Source organism: Phaeodactylum tricornutum, chromosome 11 (genome assembly GCF_000150955.2).
Source record: "Phaeodactylum tricornutum CCAP 1055/1 chromosome 11, complete sequence".
NCBI lineage: Eukaryota > Bacillariophyta > Bacillariophyceae > Surirellales > Neidiaceae > Phaeodactylum > Phaeodactylum tricornutum.
Window position 1 is genome coordinate 61,477 of NC_011679.1, and position 21,855 is coordinate 83,331.

General features: G+C 50.3%; 8 protein-coding genes across 8 annotated transcripts; 5 read left to right on the forward strand and 3 right to left on the reverse strand.

Annotated features, from left to right (window-relative positions):
- Positions 1-53: 53 nt before the first annotated feature.
- PHATR_46642 (predicted protein) lies at positions 54-979 on the forward strand (the record flags this gene model as incomplete). The annotated part of the gene is made up of 1 exon (XM_002185581.1): positions 54-979. Exon 1 carries the CDS (start codon positions 167-169, stop codon positions 977-979), a length of 813 nt encoding a protein of 270 aa, XP_002185617.1. The 5' UTR covers positions 54-166.
- A 284-nt stretch (positions 980-1,263) lies between these two features.
- Positions 1,264-3,156, reverse strand: PHATR_46643 (predicted protein; the record flags this gene model as incomplete). Its single annotated transcript, XM_002185780.1, has 1 exon — positions 1,264-3,156. Exon 1 carries the CDS (start codon positions 3,082-3,084, stop codon positions 1,264-1,266), a length of 1,821 nt encoding a protein of 606 aa, XP_002185816.1. The 5' UTR covers positions 3,085-3,156.
- Positions 3,157-4,020: 864 nt separating this feature from the next.
- Positions 4,021-5,183, forward strand: PHATR_3639 (myo-inositol 2-dehydrogenase putative; the record flags this gene model as incomplete). Its single annotated transcript, XM_002185582.1, has 2 exons — positions 4,021-4,174; positions 4,297-5,183. Coding segments are annotated over 2 exons (1,041 nt in total), but the record flags the coding sequence as incomplete, so codon positions are not given.
- Positions 5,184-5,561: 378 nt separating this feature from the next.
- On the reverse strand, positions 5,562-7,542 carry PHATR_46645 (predicted protein; the record flags this gene model as incomplete). The annotated part of the gene is made up of 3 exons (XM_002185781.1): positions 7,051-7,542; positions 6,245-6,865; positions 5,562-6,123 (listed from the first exon to the last, which is right to left on the reverse strand). The coding sequence occupies exons 2-3, from the start codon at positions 6,814-6,816 to the stop codon at positions 5,562-5,564; spliced, it is 1,134 nt and encodes a 377-aa protein (XP_002185817.1). The 5' UTR covers positions 6,817-6,865; positions 7,051-7,542.
- Positions 7,543-7,999: 457 nt separating this feature from the next.
- PHATR_36662 (predicted protein) lies at positions 8,000-8,975 on the reverse strand (the record flags this gene model as incomplete). The annotated part of the gene is made up of 2 exons (XM_002185782.1): positions 8,000-8,799; positions 8,870-8,975. 2 exons carry the CDS (start codon positions 8,973-8,975, stop codon positions 8,000-8,002), a joined length of 906 nt encoding a protein of 301 aa, XP_002185818.1.
- A 303-nt stretch (positions 8,976-9,278) lies between these two features.
- On the forward strand, positions 9,279-10,974 carry KCT3 (beta-ketoacyl-CoA thiolase). Its single transcript, XM_002185583.1, has one exon. It carries the CDS (start codon positions 9,412-9,414, stop codon positions 10,783-10,785), a length of 1,374 nt encoding a protein of 457 aa, XP_002185619.1. The 5' UTR covers positions 9,279-9,411; the 3' UTR covers positions 10,786-10,974.
- A 501-nt stretch (positions 10,975-11,475) lies between these two features.
- PHATR_46647 (predicted protein) lies at positions 11,476-12,925 on the forward strand. The gene has a single exon (XM_002185584.1). It carries the CDS (start codon positions 11,522-11,524, stop codon positions 12,920-12,922), a length of 1,401 nt encoding a protein of 466 aa, XP_002185620.1. The 5' UTR covers positions 11,476-11,521; the 3' UTR covers positions 12,923-12,925.
- A 990-nt stretch (positions 12,926-13,915) lies between these two features.
- Positions 13,916-16,858, forward strand: PHATR_46648 (predicted protein; the record flags this gene model as incomplete). Its single annotated transcript, XM_002185585.1, has 4 exons — positions 13,916-14,320; positions 14,478-16,305; positions 16,342-16,770; positions 16,808-16,858. Exons 1-4 carry the CDS (start codon positions 14,145-14,147, stop codon positions 16,856-16,858), a joined length of 2,484 nt encoding a protein of 827 aa, XP_002185621.1. The 5' UTR covers positions 13,916-14,144.
- Positions 16,859-21,855: the final 4,997 nt, after the last annotated feature.

Genomic DNA, 21,855 nt, shown 5'->3' on the forward strand with positions numbered 1-21,855 from the left:
GACGAGGTTCCCGAGCAAACAAGAAACCAGAATCGGAAAACGGTTCTTTCTGTGGAAACATTGCGTAGTATTATTATTCCTATTCCGTACCATGCCAGTCTCGCCATACTAACGGGTAAGACCCTCGCGCTGTCCTAATCGTCCCGAGTCCGAGGCGTACAACAGCATGGCGCTCTCGTCGAACAAGGCCGGCTTAGCTGGCTCTCGTCGTCGACGGCGCATCCTCAAGGGAGTGCAGGTTCCGTTGCTTCGATCGTTCATGTTGCTACTCGTCGTTTGGTTTTTCAACGATACACCCTCGGTCATCTCGGCATTCACTCCTCGTCGTTCGTGTACGGCATGGCATCGCTCTTCTTACTCTCTCCCGCGGCCTTTACTTTCTAGGAACGAGTTTGTGCTCCGGAAAATCCAAGTCAAAGTCGACAACGAGGCTCCATCTAGAGTCGAGGACCTCCCTTCGACGGTTCCTTTCCGTAGTTCGTCTTACATTCGTTCCTTTCTGTGGACGTATGGTCCATACGGAGCATCCGCGGTACTGGTGTGGCGAGGGATCTGGGATCTACAGGATATATACCTCTTTCCGGATGACCTCATCACGTCCTCTCTCCTGAGTGCCGCGATTGGGATTACCTTCGGAACCGTCGCCTTCTTTGCCCAACACGTCCTGAACGATACAGTAAAAACTGTACTCGTTGCCGTTGCGTCCATTTCGTACTGGCGAGGTGTTTGGATTCTCTGGGATGAATTGGTCTGGCCACAAGACCCAACCCTGCAGAGTGCGGCTGGCCTGGCGGTCGGATCCGCCGTCTTGCTCGCGGCCAAGTCATTTCGACTGGGCGTTGCAAGTCCACCCATTCTTCATCAAAACGATCAAATCTATTTGTTAGAGGACCCCTTCCTCGGACCGGCGCACGCCGCTTTTGATGTCGCTCATCAAGAAGAGGAAGTCCTGCACGGTGTGGACGGAGTACGTGACTAGCACGATCACCGCGAACGCAACCTCGCCGAACAGGTGCACCACGTCTGAAACAGGACTGAAATTATCGGCGCCGTCGGGGCGTTGGAGCAGCCCGGCGTTCCGAAAGATATTTCACGGTGCAGTAACCAGCACCATCAGGAACCTCAAGAATAGAGTTCTGGAACCGGGGGATTCGTTTTGACGACAGGAGCGTCTACGTCTAAGGCTGTTGCGAGCAGTAAGTTATGGAAAAGCCCGTCTAAAGACTACTGCACTGTACTTTGTTTCATCTAGAAATAGTGATATTACAGCGCCACGGGCCGGCGGTCACGTCCCCGCAGGACACGATTGCCGCTTCCGCCATCCGAAGCGATACCATTTTCCCCCGGTCGACCACCGTCACACCAAGTGTCCCACCGCAGCATTATTTCACGCAATTGCAGCATCAAAATCCACGTATACGATGCATCGTTCGCGGTGACTTCCTCTGCATTTGACTTGGTGGTCTCTAGTAAAGATTGCAAGCCATCCTCGTTGACGTGACGTTCAAGCAAAGCGAGACGATCGTCGTAGAGTGGAACAGGAGTAGCAGTAGTAGACCCTGCACCGGGAGGTAAATGGCCGGGCTCTGTGGGAACAGGAGAGAGCAACCACACGGGTGGTACCGATGGATACCGCGACCAGGATATACGTACCCGAATTTCCAGCGGTTCGTTCCGATTCCTTAGAACCACCAGGTATTGCTTTTCGTTGAAATCCCGATCAGTTCCTCTCGTGGAGTATTCCTTGTCGAGTACCAAGGAAGTAAGACTGCAACGCGGAGCCGGGGCGGACGTCGCCAGCCCTGGAATGACCGGGAAAGATTTGCGCTGCAAACTCGACAGTATGTACTTCAGCGTGGCGTTAGCTCTTAATCGACGCTGCAACGCTTGTACAATGACGCGAACACTGTGGGAAATTTCAGTTGGAGTCGAAGGAGCTACGTGCAAACCCGCCATATAGTTGCACCAGTGGTACGGTTTCCCGGAAAGATCGGGATGGGCGTCGGGTCGATCGTCGGGAAAGAGGTCGTCCAACACTACATCTTGAAAAAGAAGTGTGTTGCATCCTGTAGGTAGAACCGTGACAACATTGTGCTCCACGGAGTAGTGAAAATGCAAGACGCACTTTCTGAAACGACTGCTGCTCGAAAGGTCGGGAACCATCAATTGCAAGAGGACCTGTCGGTCATGGTCGTGGGTCGCGGTGACGCGTACCTGCATTGTGTGATCGTTTTCCAGAGGATCAAGTGGGGCACCGTGAGCCTGCGGTTGTGATTGCTGCTTGTCTTGCAGGGTCTGGAGTTGATGAAAGACGGTGTACAGCGGAGGTGACAAGGATCGCGCCAATTCCAGACGTTGCAGGCGGTCTGACCCAATCAAGGAAGCCCCGGCAGATGGTAACAGGTTGGAGGTGGCGACGAACTTTTGCAACGGTTTGGAGACGCGTTCGACCGCCGCCAACTGATCGGGCAAGTGCGTCAAAAACGCGGTCTTTGTTTGCAGGTTTAGCTGGACATCTTTCAATTCTTGCTGCTTGAGTTTGACGTCTCGCTCGAGTCCTCCCCGAACATTGAGTTCCTGCTGAAGTCTGGCCAGGATTTCTTGCTTTTGCGACGGATCGTGCACGTCAGCTTGTAGAAAGGCTGTGATTGCGTCCCGTTGCGGCTCGCCTTTGCCGTTGACTGTACGTTCCACTTCGGCTTGTGCCATTTTCAACAAGTTTGGCGTTTGAAAATCCTTACAGACTTGGATTTTTTGACTCAAATAGGTCCGTTCGAGACGGAGGGATGCCAGGAGACGCTGCTGTCTTTGGTTCTCATCCTGCTGCGTTTGCAAGGCTCGCTCCGACTCGTGGAGTTTCGCAAACGCCGCACGCTGCCAGGTTTTTAGTGCCAATAGTCCTTGCTCCCATTCCTCTCGTTCCGTTTGTGTCCCGTGGAGTTTGAGCTGTTCCCGCAATTGTTGCAAGACGATTTGCACGGACTCCAACGGGAGGGCTGACGGGTCGACGGTGGGTTCCGGAAGATCCACTACGGGAACATCGTCCACCCCCGCCTCTCGCATACGCTTTTTCAATGGTCCCATTGCAACACCCAGGGTATAAATAGTTCCAAAATTGTGTCAACGCTTTATGCTGCGAGCCTGTTTACCTATACTACTAGCTCTGTCGTTGGTTCGTCGCACCAAGGCAGTCACAACGGTCGTAAGTGTAACTTTCGAGCGTTGTTTGCTGTTACTGTGAACAGTAGAACCCCAACGGTCTCTGCAGCCATCGTAAAGAGGATAAAGTCTGGAATCGGTCTTCATCGTTGGACGAATCGGTTGCAGTAATCCTAGTTTGACTACCCACCCAGTCTTCGGTGATTCCCCATTCCAACTCGGCATAATTTCGCAAACCAATGAGTCGTGACGAAGACTCCGGATGGCGTGCAGCTTGGAAGTGACACTTACTGAGAAAGGTCACGCCTTTTCCATGTGTCGCTTCGTCTATCTTTTTCGGAGAAAGAACACTTCCACACGGGTCTCACCGACGTCTTTATGAAGACGATGACGTTGAACATGCTCACGTCACCCAGGAACCCCAAGATACCAACCAGCCGACTGACCGGTGTCCGAGATGGAAGACGAACGATTGGAACGAGTAAAACACGTATCCGCACTGCACGACAGCAGGCGCAGCGCGCACGTGTTTGGTCGTGACATCCGGCACTCGCGCGTTTCCTTCTCCTTTTTCTGCCAAGCGAGCGTCGTTTGGCGTAGAGATTTGCGAGGAATGTTTGCTTTCGTTTTCTCGTCTGAAATAGAGTATCTTTTTTTTTTTTCTCGTTGCCTTGGTTTGTTGTGTCTTCACAGTCACCATAACCTCGACAGTTGCACATCCCCTCATTGTCTAGCATCATGCGACTTCTTTCCATTCTTTCCACTCTGGCGACGTCGATCACGTTGGCTTCGGCCTTTTCCATTGCGCCTCGTCACGCTGCGCTACGCGCAGCGGTAGTCCCGAGGACGACACAACTCGACATGAATGTGGAAGCGGTCGACACGAAAGAGATCATCAAAGTTGGTGTGATTGGTATGGGACGTATTGGTCTCGTTCATTTGGAAGCCATTACCAAGGCTCCCGGTGTTACCCCCGTTATCGTTTCGAATCCTACCGTTTCCAAGGCCGAGGCAGGTACGACGAACTTCAACGACACTCGGCATTCGTAGTCGTCACGCCGAGACGAAAGAATCGTGCGCACTCTACTCTAACACAAACATTCCTTACGGTCATGTATTGCTTTTTCTTTCCCGCAGCCGCCAAGCAGTACAACATCCCCCGCTTCACGGAAGACGCCATGGAAGTCATCACGGACCCCGAGGTGGACGCCGTTTGGATCTGCTCCCCCAGTCAGTTCCACGCTGAACAGATCAAGGCCTGTGCCGCCAACGGCAAGCACGTCTTTTGTGAGAAACCGATTGCCACTGATCTGCCCGAAACCGTCGAGGCCATCAACGCCTGTAACGAAGCTGGCGTCAAGCTCATGATTGGACTGCAGCGTCGATTCGATCAGAACTTTAAGCGTGTACAGGAAGCCGTCACCCAAAAAGAAGTCGGTGAACCCATCATGATTAAACTTTGCTCGCGGGATCCTTCTCCTCCACCGGCGTCCTACGTTAAGGGCGGTGGTGGTATCTTTGCCGACATGGCCGTACACGATCTCGACATGAGTCGTTTCTTGGCCGGGTCCGATCCTATTGACATTCTTGCCATTGGATCTTGCCACATTGACAAGACCATTGCGGATTTCGAAGGCTCCGAAAAGTTCGATACCGCCAGTTGCCTCGTCCGCTACCCCAATGGGGTCCAGGCCATGATTGACGTCTGTCGTCAGAGCTCCTTCGGGTACGATCAACGGGCCGAAGTACTCGGTACCGAGGGGATGATTCAAACCGACAACGTCTACCCCAACACGGCCAAGATTTACAAATCCCATTTCACCGGAAACGCCGACATGCCCTACGATTTCTTTCTCTCGCGTTACAACGAAGCTTACGTTACGGAAACTGTTGCCTTTTGCGACTCCCTCGTCAACGACACACCCGTACCGTGCACTGGTGAAGACGGTCTCGTCGCTCTCATCATGGCCATTGCGGCCGACAAGTCCGCGGCGGAAAACCGATGGGTCACCTTTCGCGAAATCGTGGAAGGTGTCTACTGTGTTAGTCCAACACAGTGCGAACTCGTAGCCGCCAGTGACCTTTTCCCGGAAGGATTCCGCCCAACGGCGAGTGCCAAAGATCTATTGCTCCCCGATGTCGACAAGCAAAAAGTCATGGGTACCAATGGATTCAAGCAAGCCTTCAGCAATTTGTTCTCCGGAAAAGCTACCAATAAGGAAAGTACCGTCGAGGCCAATTGAAGGGAGAAGTGACGCCCGTATACTCTAACAATCTCGTGCCTGTTGGCACAAGAAAGAGCCTACTCGTGCACTCCACAAAATATGGCTTTTGTAAAAATAGAGAATCGTGTTGCTAGTATAAATTTGTGTAAGAGTCTAGTCAATTTCAGCAGTGGCAATTTATTGGATCTTTCCATCTGGATACTGCCGTTGGAAGGCGACGGCCCCTTGTTCTTCATCCGTCTCCAGAGATTCTGGTACTGCCTCGACTGCGCTCTGGTTTTCGGAAAGCGACAGGGACGACAGCGCCCCAAAAGTTTCATCCGCCACGATGGTGTCATCGGTCCGTACGGACGACGACTGTTTTCTCCGAGCCGCCGATTCACTCCGACTCGACATTATGTAGCCAACGTCGGAAACAAAATCGGACAGTCCAATGCCGGGTTTCGAATACGTTTTGGGACGATAGCCTGGTTCCCATTCTTCCGCCGGAAAGACACACCAGTGAGCAATGGAGAAGAAGAGCATTTCCAAGCAAATCAAGATGTTTTGAATTTCTGCGGCTTGTTCGCGGACCGTACGATCACTAGTGGTGCCGGAGCTTATTGAGGATGTGGATGATTCCGTACTGTTGGAAGCTACGACATTGATGCCGGCTCCGTCGTCATCACCGTCGCCATCTCCACCCCATTGCCCGCTCTGGTGTAAGTTGACAAAAATAGTGATCAGCAGGTATTGCCAGCTAAGAAAGTATCAGCAAAAAATGCGTTGATTGTTAGAAAAAATAAACCCTGTGCTCCAATACACCAATCCATACGACAACAAGCAACAACCATATCCGCAATGCCCACGAGAGGACTTACAAGGTCAAAAATACGATTCCTTTTATGGCCATGAATTTCGAGAACGGTTGACACCAGGCCAAATCATCACGGACGGCGTGGTAAAATTTAAGCAAGCCGGTAAAAGCCAAGAAGACGGAAACGTTGGTCACCATGGCGATGAAAAAGTTGGGCGACTTAAAGTAGGCTGCTCGTGATGACGAATAGGCGTCGTCTTGTTGACTGTGAACTTCCATCAGAGTTGTGGAGACAAAACTCGCGATGGAAGTTAACGGACGCACGAGCACAAACTGTAAACAAAGGATTTGACATTCTGTAAGCACCGCGTTCGCTTTGGCGTGATTCGGAGAATCCGTCAGAGTCGGATGATAACATCGCGACAATAGCCGCATTGGAGGCTCCAAATGATCAGCGTGCTTGGCAAGCACATCGACGACCGTCCCGCGGTCGCCCCGTCCCAGTACAGCGATCAAAAAGGACAGGAACGTGTACACGACGTAAGCCTCATAAAAGTCTCGAATTACGGCAAGATAGCCATCTGCGGCGGGAAATACGAGACTGCAAAACGACGTTGTTCCGTAAATGGGACTCATCCAAAGAATGGCAACAATCTTGCGTTGGACAAACGGTTCGTGGAAATTTCTAAGATGGGTTGTCATGTGAAACATGGTTAGTAAGCCGGTGAGGAGTGTAAAGGTTCCGGCCATTTGGTATAACGTGAGAGAATGGTTTTCTTCGACCTTTTGTGAGAGTTCTTGGATTTGCCCCTGTTGCTGGTTCGCAACCTGGTCCAATAGATGGTCAACCCGAGCCTCCTCTTGACCGACCTGGTAAGAAACGTACTGCAGCTGCACGAACAGAATGATCGTAACGACCAACAGAATGAGTGTCGTTACAGGATGACACCACCGTAGTATCGTCCAAAGCCAAGTTGTACCAGGATTCAACAAGGACGACGAAACCATTCCATCCGGTCCGGTGCCCATGTTCGCTTCTTCCAGCGGTACAATCTCCCTACGACCCGGCATTCTGTTCAAGTTCTTCCAGAAAAACCAGCTTCTACTTCTGTCAGTTGCGTAAGGACGAGAAAATTCCTCACTGCTTGTTGCGATTGATTCGTAAATGTACGGTATGTTGCCTAAGGACGACGCCAAGCAATTTGTTGAAAATAGTCTAACAGCCAGTGTAAGACAATCAAAAGCCTCGCTGATCAGTGAAAAACAGCTCTCAAGTGAGATACGATCAATTTACCGGCTATGGTGGTGGATAGATGTGTAATTTGTTTGTCTTGTTGCCGCAAATGTTTTGACTTCAGTGAATTCTCATGGTGTGGGAGTAACGCACGAGCGCAACTCGAAAGAGACACGCCATTATATTCAGTCGTATGGTATATGGATTCACGACTGTGGCTACCTACACGCCGACAACGGATCTAATAATACCCGGACATAGATGATCCATTATTTTCGTTTGCACGACTGCCACCTCTAACGGTAAATGCAAAGCACTCCTTTCTAGAAGTTTTCGATTGCGGATACTATGAGAGGCGGAATCGGAAAGCCTAATGAAACTTTTAGTGTGCGAGAGAAACAGAACGGCTTTGTTTGGACTCCAATGACCGCTTTGGCCGTCTCCAAGTATATTTTTACGGACCACGTGATTTCAGTCGGAGCAACAGCAGTTGATTTTACAGAAGGTTGCGGCCCATGGCAGTCCAGCGCATCTACCAACAGTAAAACGGGATTTCGACTGGAAACATTTTCGAAATAGGGACTCTCACACCTGCGACTCTTCCAATCGCGCAATTTCGCGATTTTTTAAATCTTTCTGATTTTCAATAAACGTGATATCTCTTTTCGCCCGATCCAAGCATTCTTGAATTTCTTTTTCCGACTTGGACAATTTGGAAAATTGACTGGCAATACCACTCTTGACGCCGCTGACTGGACTTTTGCTGCCTCCCGTGAGGATCCCAAGCCTTCCGCTTCCTTTTTTCTTCTCGTCCGTTTTGTTCATTGCTCGTGAAGCCGCGGTCGATTCAGAGGTTTTACTCGGAAGAGTATCCAAGTGTTCGCATACGTCAACCCCAAACTTTTCCTTCCGCGACTTCATTTTGCGTTCCAGCATTTTCAATTCCACCTGCAGTTTAGCCTCACTACCGGTATCGCTCATCCACGATCCCGCTTTTTCGAGACGTTCCTGATTCGTTCGTGGCGGTCGCGCCCGTTCCCGATTCACGGCAATACGTTCGAGTTCGAGTCGTTTTGCTTCCATTTCGTTCTGCAGTATGCGCAAATCCGCGCGACACGCCTCGTACGGGATTTTAATTTGCGACTCGTTGGCGTGAAAGATGGAAGGCGTCGCGATATTAACGGTCTTGGAATGTTCCGTCAGCTGCAAGAGATTGTAAAGCTCCACGCCCAAGGAGTGCCGTCGCGTTTGAATTTCACGGTCGAGCAGAGCGATTTCGCCTTTGAGTTTAGCCTTGGCGCCCGCATTTTTGACGGACGTGAAGAAACCCATCCTTGCGGAATTCACTTGGTTTGATGCAGTCGGTCGTACCGTGTTTGGGCGTGCTGTAAGAGTATGTGTAAGGGTTTAAGAGAGTAAAGATTGCCACACGTAGGTTTCCTCGTTTTTGGTTACGGTTAGCATACAAGGCGGGGTGGGGTATTCTGGCTACGTGCATCTTGGTGCGCAATCCCAGGTTTCCCGCGTTTGCGATTCGTCGAGTCTTCTGGAAAGGTTCCATTTAGTGTTAGGGTAGGGGAGTTGGCAGGAGCTGCGAGTCCATTGCGGTCTTGCAAGGTACGGACGGAAAGGAAGGGAATCGAGGTATAGGTACCCTACCAACAATTCCAGGGTGAGATGGTTAGGTAGTCACGATCGACGCACCATTTTGAATTGACACGCACCCGTGACCAGTTATTGTTTGGGACTGAGTACACGGACGACGACTACTGAAATGCCATGCTACTGCCGGATCCTTACTGTCAGGAATCCTTTTTCCCGCGTCGACCGCGGCACTCTCCCACATTCGACTGCTACCTACCTATCTTACATTACCTATATTCCCTGCTTCCCTACGTTGGCAATCAAATCATTCGTGGAACCCAAAGCAAGCAACGTCTAGCTAGTAGTAAGCTTGTTCACTCGTTATTCCCAACAACTACTGCTAAAACTACAGCATGCTGTCTACTTCTGTACGTGCCATCTCCCGTGGGTCCCCACTCGTGCAGACTGCGGCTCGTCGTTCGCTGGCGTCGCTCGCGTTAACCCCGAACGATCCGGTCGTTGTCGTTTCGGGAGTCCGCCTTCCGTTCGCCATGACGAGTACGATTTACGAAGACCAACTCGCGGTAGACCTCCAACGTTTGGCTATTCAAGGTCTCCTGACACAGACGGCGCTTCCCAAATCTGAAGTCGACTACGTGATTGCCGGTAACGTCATTCAAGAGGTCCGCACGTCCAACATTGCCCGCGAAGCTTCCATCAACGCCGGATTACCCCTCCACGTGGGGGCTCACACGATTGCGCAGGCCTGTATTTCCGCCAACGCGGCTATCTGTGCCGGTGCCGAGAAGATTCTCACCGGACACGCGAGTGTGGTTATTGCTGGCGGCTGTGAAACGTTCTCGGATGTTCCGATTCGTTTAACGAGACCCATTCGACAAAAACTAATTACCATGAACAAGGCCATGAAGAAGGGTGGAATGGTGGGCGGCATTTCGCACCTACTCAAGGGCTTGTCCCTCAAGGATGTTTCCGTGGAAACGCCGGCGATTGCGAACTACACCACCGGTGAAGTCATGGGCGTCAGTTCCGACCGACTCGCCGCGAAATTCGGCGTTTCCCGTCACGATCAAGACGCATTTACCGTACGATCCCACACGATGGCTGCCAAAGCGCATACGGACGGCTTTTACAAGAACGAAGTCGTGCCCTACAAAGGATCGACGCAAGAAAATGGTATTAAGGGAGATTCTACCATTGAATCTGTCGCCAAACTTAAACCTGCCTTCGTCAAGCCGCATGGGACCCATACGGCTGCCAACTCCTCCTTTTTGACGGATGGTGCCGCCGCGACTCTCATTATGAGCGAAAGCAAAGCGAAGGAATTGGGCTACAAGCCGTTGGCGTATTTGCGCGATTGGTCATTCAAAGCCTGCGATCCGTTTGAAGAGTTGCTGCTCGGACCCACCTATTGTTCGCAAGAGATACTGGCCAGAAATAAGTTGCAAATGTCCGACATGGGTGTTTTGGAAATTCACGAAGCTTTTGCCGGGCAGATTCTCGCTAACTTGACGGCCATGGAATCTCAAACCTTTGCCGACAAAAACTTTGGCGGCAAGATTGTTGGCAAAGTAGACGTGGATAAGATGAACACCAAGGGTGGCTCGTTGGCATTGGGACATCCATTTGGAGCCACGGGATCTCGACTGGTTTCAACAGCGTCTCGGCGTCTCCAGCACGAGGGAGCGAGGTTCGCCTTGTTGGCCGCTTGCGCCGATGGCGGAATGGGACACGCCTGTCTTTTGGAACGTTACGACAACGATAACTAGCTAACCTCTTGCGTGAAAACGAGCCCCTTACTGTGAGTGAAAATTGGTGTCGACGCTCTCTGACTGGCTGCCCAAAAGTTTATGATGAAAGCGAGTTGTGTTGGGGCATCCCGGCAGCAGAAGCGTAGCCTCCCTCTACTGAATGGCTGTTGGATACTATAGCTAATAATATGCCGTGGACATATCTGTACCTCCATAGGTACCTAGTAAAGTGAAACGCACTTAACACTAAGACAGATAGCGTGGATGAATATCATTGCAACATCGTATTCGGAATGCCCTCGTCGGATTCCGCGCAAGTTCAAGTTCGCCGTACGCAGCCAGGCATTAATAGCCCCGCTTTCCTATCAGAATCGAAGGTACGTATATGTGTAAAATCACTTTTCTTGTTTATACTGCGAAGTAAATGTCTCTTCAGAAAGAATGGCAGAATTACAAGATGAAAATAGGAAAACGAGGATCGTAACGTTTCTGCACCCCACGATTCGCTGAAGATTTCACTGGCTTATCGTCCATATTTGAAGAAACGCAGATTGCATGTTCACACATATTCCTGAGAAGCCTGAGCAGATGTCGTCGCATCACCGAAGCATTCAGCTGACTACTAGCAAAACCCTTTATCACTGTCTAGCAACGTAACCGCGGCATCCGAAGTGAAATTTACAGTCGGCTGTGTCTCACACAAAGTACCTTATGCTAGTCCAAAACATATCTGTTATGAGTCTCGTCGTTCACGATGGCATCTGTACCAACTCACCTAGTAGGAAATACTGTCATCACTGATACCAGTTATCAGCCAGTTTCGTCGCTATTACCTGCAGCGGGAAATCAATTGGCGTCATTGACTAGCGCCTCGGTGACGCTGCATAACGCGGGCGAACCTCACAGCATGCATGCAAATCAGACGAACATAGCCACGAGTGCCTCTTCTTTGTCGTGCGATGAGTCACTTCCCCTCTGTGTACCGTCCAAGAAGCGCACACATTCCAGTAGGGAAACGGAAGTTACATCGTCAGCGGAGAGCGAGTCGAGAGCGAGCTCATCTGTAGAATTTTTTCCCCACACGGCAGAATGTAACCGCAGGATTCCTACGAGAGGAATAGATTCCCAGCTAACCGCTCAGGAGCAAAAGCAGAGACATTATAAGCCGACGACAATGGTTTTACGAGACAGTCAACCACTATCTACGCTTGGCACTATGCCAGACTTGGGGACAATGGAGCGTCAACTTCACGTCCGTCCAGGAATAACTCCTGATGTCGCCAAGACTGCCGCCAAGCGTGAGTACAATCGCCGCAATGCAGCTCGTGTTCGAATGCGGAATAAAGGACTCGTGAGCGATCTTCAGAAAAAAATTGCCAACTTGGCCCAGCACGAGGCCGAGCTCCAACGAGCCAACGAAGTCTTGCAAGCAAAAGTGGAGGTTTTGGAAAAACAATATCAGGATTTGCTCCAGGCGCGCAAAATGGAATACAACGGGGCTATCATAAAGCCTCCTCCGACACAAACCAGTTTGGAGGCTTTGCTTGCTACCGGTCTTCGGCAAGAAACGAATACTCCGGTAGCGGCTCCGACTCCACAACTGACGTCTCCTTCGGCATTGGGAGGCTTGGACGAGAGTATTCTGCAATTACTGTGGAGGATCGTACTCCAGCAGTATCAGCAACAGATGCTGCAAGGTGCTCCTGCACCCCCTCAGCACGCCACTTGCGACTCTGTCGAGACCATGAAGCTTCTTCAGAGTCTCCTGGCGAATAGTGCGAATGTGCCTGCTGTGACGAGTTGTCAAAAACCGAGCAACGATTGGTCGACGTTAAACCCAGCCATGTCATCCGGGCTTGCTCCCAAAGTATACCGCAATGACGCCAGCAACGTTCATATGCCCTATGCTTACCACCAGACTCCAGCTCCGGCGACCCAGGTACAGATACAGGAATCAATACAAGAGCAACTAAGAGCGTTGCAAGCTGGAGGTGGCAAAGGTGGTTTCCCATCGTTTGCGCCGGCGCCCATGAGAAACAGTCAATCTGCGACTTTGCCTGACATACTGCGGGCGCTTTTGCAAAATGGCCAAGCTCCTACTCCAACGACACAGACAGATCCCCATCTGCGGCAGTTCTGGCAGTCTGGGAAATAAATCAGATTGTGTTTTGCAAAATCGGTGCAGACCGCCGTGTAAATGAAAACGACACATATTTTGGTAATGTAGCGCGTTCTATGAAGTAGAAAAAGGTTTGAAATTCTATTGTTGCATTTTCTTTACACGAAAGAGTTGTGCCGTTTCGCGAGTGAGGTGCCGACCGTACGTACTAATTTATTAGTGTATAAAGTCGAATGAGTCAATTCCCCAATGATACTTTCTGTCTTTTGTCATTTGACATCCGCGTCAAAAGTCCGTTCATTGGGCATTTCACAGATGCTGTCTTTTGAGTTGTACTAGCACTACAAAAAACATGCTAGACAGTCAGGCATACTAAGATGGATCCAAAACCCTCTCTAAAGTTATAATAAAAGTAAAACACTTCATAATATTGGAAATACACAATTTGTTTTTACTGGTCCTCTACGAAATACCACTATTGTCCAACTACAATTGCTGCAAAACCGAGGTGTTTTGCGCTCCGTTGTAGAGAGACAAAGAAAAGTTTAAGTCGCTGTTGCTCACAGCAACTTACTGTTAGGAGCTTTTTAACAGACAAGGTAAATTGACAGTGAAGGGAAACAGACGAGCAGTCAATGTTTGCCAATTACCGACCGGTAGGTGTACAGTTGGCCTATCTATTCCAACTAACTGTAAGAAACCCGAGGTTAAGAGAATAAGGCGTTCCCTTACTGTCCCCTCGGACTTGTAGTATTCGTCCCGGCATGGTGGGGTGGCAGTGTTCGCTTACTCTCGCGCGAAATGTATGTCCGGGTTTCAGATCTTTTCCTCGTCGTCATGACACCCGGTTATTCTTGTACACCGGTCGACGGAAGAGCATCACAAGAGTAGACAACGTCCGGATTTAAAGATCACGCGAGCGCGTATTTGGTTATACACATGCAACAGGCATCTCCTCGCCGAAGTCGTCGGTAAGCGTCCCCGGCATTCATCCCGAGATATCGAGCCTTATTCCTGTTGGGTTGTTGTACTCGTTCGATAAGTACTACAATTACGTTACTGCTAGAGCTAACTATAACTCAAAACCCGTGCTGCTGTATCGTTATTGAAGCCATCGTCACCGGGTCCAGGAAAGCGGTATACGGTGTATCGCTATAGCATCGTGTGGCTTCGATCCCTTATCGCAACGACTCGTAAAGTTACAGCTCCTCCGGAATCCGAAAAGTCGCGCAAGCTCGCTTACAGTTAAACAGGTAGGATGCGCTCGTGGAGGATCTTCAAAGGCCGTGAGGCTGCGGTACCGGGATCGGAAGAAGAAGGTGTTCCCTGGACGACCGTGGGTGAAGACGCATTGGGCGAGAACGAATCGTCCGAAGCAAATGCCTTTCGACCTTTTTCTTCTAGTCCGGATACCATCCCGGCTACATCCGCAACGTAAGTGCGGAGACGCTGTCTGCCGTATTCACGCATTCACATATCAATGTCGCGCTGTTGCGCCTGTCTGGCTATGCGCCACACGTATATATTAAAATGTGTATACAATTTACTGCATGTTCCTCTGTTTCTCACACTGTCCCGGATACTGCCGCAGACTTCGTTCGGCTGACGGCTTTATTGGCTTTCGCTCGAGACCGCGACACGACGCCCGAGCGGAACGGAACATCGCGAACGCGGCCAAGAGTGTTTGCGACGGTGTCCAAAAAATTGTCCTCGCGGCCAAGGCCAAGAAAGACAGCCAAGGTGCCTGGAAACAGGATCTACTAGTTCTTTTGGGTTCGGTCCCACCTCCCGCAGCGATCGAGGATGGCGAGGAGCCAGCAATGGCGGATATAGACACGCTGCTGGAGTATGCGCAACACGAAAAATTCGTGCTCCGGTGCGTGGAGAATGAACTGCCTCCAAACTTGGTTCACTGTTTGAGACTTTTGCGTGTACTAGAACTCCAACACGCCAGTGGTGAAGTAGAGAACGCTAAAGAGTCACAAGTCACGAAACACGATAGCGTGGAAAATGAAGAGGGCACCGCCGATGAGGCAATGGAGAAGGAAGACCAGCACCAAGAAGAAGAAAATCCGGTTGGGGAAATAGAATCGGACACTTCTTCGGCGGTGTTGCAACCGATTGGGCTTGTTGCCACCCAAAAAGTTTCCAAGCTCCTTTGTCAGCTCTGTCGAGACCCCAGTGTTGGGGAGCAGCTCCGACCACATTTGTTTGGACTCTTTGCACTCTCGGGGGCTTCCTATCCCCCTTCGGGCTTGCACGTGGCGCTGGCAGCTTCGGATGTTATCGTTGCCTTTAGTGAACATTGTTTGAATAGACAGCTTGTTTGGTTCATTCACGATCGGAAGATGATTTTGCACATGACAGATGATGTGCGGGAGTTGTGCGGTCTTTCCGAATCTGACAGCGCCACTCCAGCGGTACCGATGGGATTGGTCGGTCCTGAAGCGGAAAAAAATGGCTTGTGGGTAGTAGCATTGCGTACCTTGATCAAACTTGTTTACTTTTCTTGTCGGCATCAAAGTGTGGAACTCGTCAAGGACTTGGAAGGCGCTGGCGGAGACAAAGTGTTGTACCAAGCGATAAAGAAGTCAACGCCACCGCATGCAAAAGAGTTGATGGAATTGCTGCCGATTTTGGCTTGCTGTCCGGACGTTATGGTAGAGAATCTAACCGATGAAGTAGCCCAGCTCGCAACCAACCGAAAGGGCTTACAGATCTTTGAGATGCTACAAGTCGAATCCAATCTGGTTTTGCAAGAATATCGACGGACGCACAAAAGCAAACGGCCAAATCCGTTGGCTGAGGGGAGCCTACCGCTACTGGCATCGTTATCGCTCAAAACTGTCGCTCGAATACGTAATGGAGAAATTGAACCGAACGAACATCTTAAATTTGACGTGGCATCGGAACTCCTCGAGATCACGCTTCAAATGTTTTCCGATCATCCCGACAATTATGATCGCATCGAAGGTTCTCTGCACGTTTTGTCGTTTTACCTTATAGCATTCCCGTGTTTTGACGATGATGGCCTCAAGACTTTCATTCTTAAAACGCTCGAATTTGTTCTGACTGGGGTGGGTGTTGCCGACGAAGTTACTCCGATGAACGCTTGCGTGGAGGTTTTCTTCGCCATGTGTCATATGCTGATGAACTCGAAAGAATTTATCACTGATGCCGATGAAAGCGTGCGCTCTGACGCTGTGCAGCGCCTTGCGAATGATGCAGAATTGATTGGTAGTTCGCTCGAGAAGCTGTTGCAATTTGATCAAAGGGTGGCTCCGCTGATGGTGGAAAGCGGAATTCTAACGACAAACTTGAAAACAGTTCTGGATCTGGTGGAGATGCTTAAATCAACTACGAAGCCGGAAAAAGCGCTGTGCTGTGGGTCAACGCCACTCGATCAAACTTTTGTCACTGTATGTGAGGTTTTGAAGTACCTGGTCGCTTACCAGCCAACGGGCGTTTCAAAAAACACACCAGGTATTGCCGAAGAATCCGACGCCCTATCTAATCTCTACCGTCTGCTACACTGCGCAATGTTTGACCTTGGCTTGGATGGATGCCGATCAGCTGCCTCTGTTTTTGAGGCATTCCTATCATCTTTTGCGAACTATGAAGAACTCAAGCGCGATATGCTTTTTGTATTGGACTTGGTTAGTGAACTTGGTGAGGCTGCTGTCGCCACTGACGACATTGCCGTGAAGGTGGCTGCGGCCGAGCGTGGGACAATTCTTTTTGGAATGCTACGCTCTGTACTGGAGGCCAGAAGTGTAGCTCGGGATGCATTTCGGGAGTGTGCTGGATTCCAAGGAATGATACGGTTTCTTTCGTCGTATCAAGGTTCGGTATCCGATAGTTCACCGGTCGAGTTATCAAGGAAGGTTGCCAGACTTCTCCAAACTATAATTGGTGTTGTAGGTGCATCCATTGGCTCAAAATCTCGTAACTCTACGACGGCGGGCGAAGTAGCCACCTTGACGCTTGCTTTGGACGTCGTTATTGATCCACTGTCGTCAAGATTTTCGTCAAGGTCTCCAGCCGCAATAAACTGCAACTTTCTTAGACAAAGTAGGTTCTACCTCGACTTTGCCGCTTCAATTGCGGGGGTTGGTATATTGGCTACTGACAATTCCAGAGATATTTTCGATATGTGTTTCGAGCACATAGATCCCGCATTGAATCTTGGAACAAAGCATTCTGATTTGGTCAATTTACGAAACCCGGACGGTGTGCGCTTAATTCTTGGAATTTCCGCTTTCGCTGTAAGCATGGACATGGAATGTAAGCATGGGGCCCAAGCTCTTGATACTCTGTTGATTTTTTGTCAAAGTGATAGAAAGGCCTCAACTCTTTCCCAATTGGCATCTTGCGGACTGTGCTCAAGTCTCACTAATCCGAAAGAATTTGCACCTCTTCTTTTCGATTCTGGGAATATTCTACAACCAAAATTTCTAGAGCTTCTGAGGTGCTTGGCGTCGTTTCGCATGTCCTACTACGATTTTATTAGTGTTTTGCGATGTGCTGCCGGCCCTATTGTTGGTGCTGGCGACCCTAGTGGACGAGTCCGGCTTCCTGTGTTGAGTTCCTCTATCTCAAGGAAAAATGGTCCAGACAAATCCGTTTTCGACGGCAGCGAAGAGGATGTCAAATCGTGGGCACGGCTTGACTTCATGAGCAAAATAGCTTGCGATGAAGACACCACACCACGTTTCAAAGTAGGGGGGGACTCGATCAATACTATCGCCGTGCTTCTGCACAAAGTGCCCTTGGAAGATCGACTTCGGGCAGCGTCCGAACAGGGCCGCCTTAAATACTTTGAGATTGATTGTATCGATACCTCGGCCCACACATCAGCTGATACAGAGTCGGCGCAGTCGAGTGCGGCAGGATCAGCGGCCACTGGTGATGTGGTTTGGACTCCTTTGACCGCGTCCGGGTTTTCATATTCTGTATGGCTGCGGCATGAGGTCGATTCCGATGACGGTGTTTCAGGAAATTTATATCTTCTAGATATATCAAGCCCAACTGTATCATCTGCATCGGCCACTACCAACCAGGCGTCTGCTTTTCTCACTGTGTGGTATGACATTCAGAACCAGAGGTTTAACGTGATGTCATCAGCATCGTACCGGGGCGAACCGACTTGCTTCCCAGTTTCGCCTCTCATTCCTAACGTTTGGCACCACATTCTCATCACGTACACCCCTGCAAAGCGGGCTTCGATGCTGTCTAGAAAAGCTTCTTTCTCTATATTTGTTGATGGGCGTCCTTTAGAGGCAGATGTTCGCGTTGAGAGTGTGAATCTTCCTCCAAATTCACGCGCCATAGTTGGTGCACCCAATGCTGCTCTTGCAGTGAGCGGTGTCATCCGTGGGCGGCTGCCGGTTTGGGATTTTGGACCCACCGTCATGTTCTCTACTGTCCTTTTGGAACTCGATGCGACCACAATTTTCGCCTATGGACCTCGCTTTCCTAGTCCCATGTGGGGCGATCGGCCACAGAGACAGTCGCTCTCCGCAACTAGTACGGTTCTGTTTACTATGCTTGCAGAATCTGGCGAGATCGGAAGCGTTGCAAGCGCCCTTCGCCGGCGTGATATATCGAAACTTGAAACCGCGGCAAATGCCACACTAGGCCATGCTGACAAAGATAGTTTGTCTTTAATGGCACTGCTTTGTTCCTTCCCAGTAGAATGCGTTGTTTTTGCTTTCCAGGCTGGCTCAACCTCTTTCAAGATGCGGGGTGATGTATCAAGGGCGACCGTTTGTCATGTGAGCGAACGCATGGTCAACCTGGCACGTCTCGATTTTGGTAGCCAATCAGTCTCAACAGATGGAACTCTTCATGGGAAATGTTGCGTGGTCGCCCCTTTCGGATTCGCTGACAATCTGCAATGGGCAGGAGGTCCGTTTTTGCTGTTTCCTTTGGTGTACAAGACCAAGAGTTCACGATCGTTGGCAGGTGCTCTCCGAATTTTGAATCAGAGTACTAAGGTACACCAGCCCAATCTCGAAATGATGCAGGCAATGGGAGGATATAGAATGCTTGCAGTTCTCTTAAGAGAAAAACCTGTTCTCGACGAACGCTGTTTGGACGAATGCGTTGCATGCGCAATTCATGGCTACAACGCCGATAAAATTAACTCTCTGTCAGGACTTGACGCGGATGCCAAGAAAGAAAGGCCCTTTGACAACTGGGTACTCGCTGATTTGGACGCTATGAAGCATATTCTACTAAATCATCAAGTCTGGGATCTAAAGAAGCGAGGCCCGGGAGTTTCTCTTCGGCTTCTTCATATCTTAAATCACTTGGTTGGCCAAAGCTCGGTGCACAAAGCATTTAATGCGAGACGGCTTCACGCCATCGGTGTTGTGCGTTGGGCCCTACACATTATGATCGAAGCTTCTGATCTGTTTACTGCCGCTACGACGGGGTCACAAGGACTGCTAGGCTGGAAATACCAAGCGCCGACAATCGCTGATGTGTCGGTCGGTGGTGACCCAGGAAACTCGTTTTTGCATCAGAGCAAGACTCTACTTCGACGAGTGCTTACATTTATGCTGACCCCGCAAGATCTCGAGGCACTTACGGAAGGGATTGTCTACACTGTTTCTACGACCGGGACGAGTACAAAGCCGGTCGACGCCGTTCTTGACGTGAATGAGAGGATGCTGCCGGTGCCGACAATGCGTTTATACCTCGTGCGATTACTTGAAGAGCTCATCGTCGACGGAGTCAATGAAATCGTGTCTTCAGCCCCGTCGTCTCCAACCAAAAAGGAATCCGTGCTTGAGAACACCGCTCAGCCACATGCTGCAGGGGTCGCTAGTCTGGATCAGCCGTATCTTCATATTCCCTCATTGCGTGGCAAAAGCAGAGACGGAACACTCAACCCCAAAGACCAGCAAGCTCAGGCTTTTCTATCGGCTTTTGCCGGTTATTTAACGCCAGTCTGGTTTGCAACGCTTCTCGAGGGATGCCGAGAGGAAGCGACGGCCTCAGCGATTTTGAGACTAATGGTGCTTATGCTACAAGGGTCCTCAACATTTGAGATGGCATTTCGCGGAACTGGCGCATTTGCTCCGTTTGTTTTAAGCATACCTCGTTTCTCAACTTCTCCTAGCATTGCCATAACCATGTTGAGTCAGCTACTAAACGTGCCGATTTTGCATCTGCACTCACTTCCTACCCTTGATCCCGGTCAGCTTTGTGAGATATTTGACGCTGAATCCTGTGACGATTCGAAGTCCACGGTTTGGCACGATTATTCCGATCCAACGGGTGGAATTTTCGGTCTTGTCGCCGAAGTGCTTGGTCGAAACATTCAACTTATCTCTTCTGATAGTGACGGCAAAGAGAAGGCGAGAGATACAAACCGTGCCGTATTTGAACTCCTTGCTCGAAGACATCAAAAGTCTTCGTCGTTCCGAAGGTATTGCTCAACTGCGTCATTTTTAGAGCCCCTCTCGCAAGCTCTGTGTCTTGTCTTTGACGAGACATTGCAACGGAGTAGATCAATACGACCAAAACACCGCTGCCTTCTGGCTGACGTCCCACGAGACTTAACACCAACGGAGAGGTTTGCTGGCGGACCAATAGAGGCAGAAACGAACGGAATGGGGATGGTGCGTCTTTTGAGACTTGTGTTGCAGGAAGCAATTTTGTGCGGCCCTCAAGCTGCGGGTATTGTGAAGGTGATATTCCGCGCTTTCCCGATTCACGCTTCGCCGCTTCAGGTAGAAGCCTTTCATCTAGTTGTGATTGAGCAGTGTCGAGTGGTTGTTGGCGAAGCGATTGAGGCGGGCGATAACATGTCACTCGCAAACTGTATTGGGGTCACGACCGTGCTATTAGACCATCAAGCGTGTGGCTTTCTGACGTCCGAAGCAGTCCTGGAGTCGGTAAAGCTTAGTGTTTTCGTCCTAAATTCGCTTATCGAATCTCAAGCCAACGCAGTTCGAGCACTGAGTAATGCGGATCAGAACATGCTTATCGCGAACGCCGCATACTTTGCTCGTTTGAACTGCGCCGTATCGCTCCGACTCAGCTTGCCTACTGGGTCGCAAGACCCCGGCGACGACGATTTGCAGTCAGAGGTGCTTAGTTTACTCGATAGCAATATTGACGACCTTTTTCTAATCCCATCTAGGGACAGGAGATCTAAAAGAAGAATGCCTAGCAGCACACCATCGAAGCCTTCCGCCGGCTCAAGGCATTTCCCTCTTTGGGAATCAATCAATGTCGCCAGATTTGCTGCCCAAAAGCTTGCCTCGTTTCCGGATCTAGGCGAGGCGAACGATTCTGAAACAGTTGCGATTGCTCCTCTACTCGTTTGCCTCCACAAGCTTCTTGTTGAATCGAGGGACGACGTGCGAACACTATCGATTTCAGTACTTGTTTCACTTCTACAACATCGACCAAATGTAATGTCGGAGTTGCTGGTAGCGGAGATATTCATAGGGGGGCAAATTGAAACTGTCGATGTCGTGAACAGGGGTGGTTTCCGAGCCCTTTTGGTCGCGCACGAATCAGCCGCTATTGCTGATAGCACTGGCTCGTCTTCTTCGTCCGCGAAGAGAAAGTATGCTGCTTTCTTCGAATGGCTAGAGCGAAATCAAGAGCAGGTGGAACTGGTCTTTAAGACTGTCGACGAGAAAGCTCTGCGAATGCTGCCCTCGCTTGAAAGAGCTTCGCTGTCTCAGCCAGACGCTGTGGAGAGGGAGCAGAAGCTAATGCTCATGAAACTGACTTCACAGGGAGATCGAACGATTCTTGGAGCTATAGAGCGTACTGAACTTGTCCGACGATGCGCGGAGCGGACTTTAGAAAGTCACCAAAGCTGGAGGCGTCAAGGCGTGGATGACCTCGCAGCCGGGGCCATAGGCTGGAAAGTTATCCTCAGGCAGTTGAAAGGATCATTTTCAATTTGGGAAGCCTGCAGGGACAGTGGAACAATCGATTTCTCT

What these genes read in the sequence shown, in the direction of transcription:
- KCT3 (XM_002185583.1), top strand. Translation starts at nt 9,412, where the DNA reads ATGCTGTCTACTTCTGTACGTGCCATCTCCCGTGGGTCCCCACTCGTG.
- PHATR_46647 (XM_002185584.1), top strand. Translation starts at nt 11,522, where the DNA reads ATGGCATCTGTACCAACTCACCTAGTAGGAAATACTGTCATCACTGAT.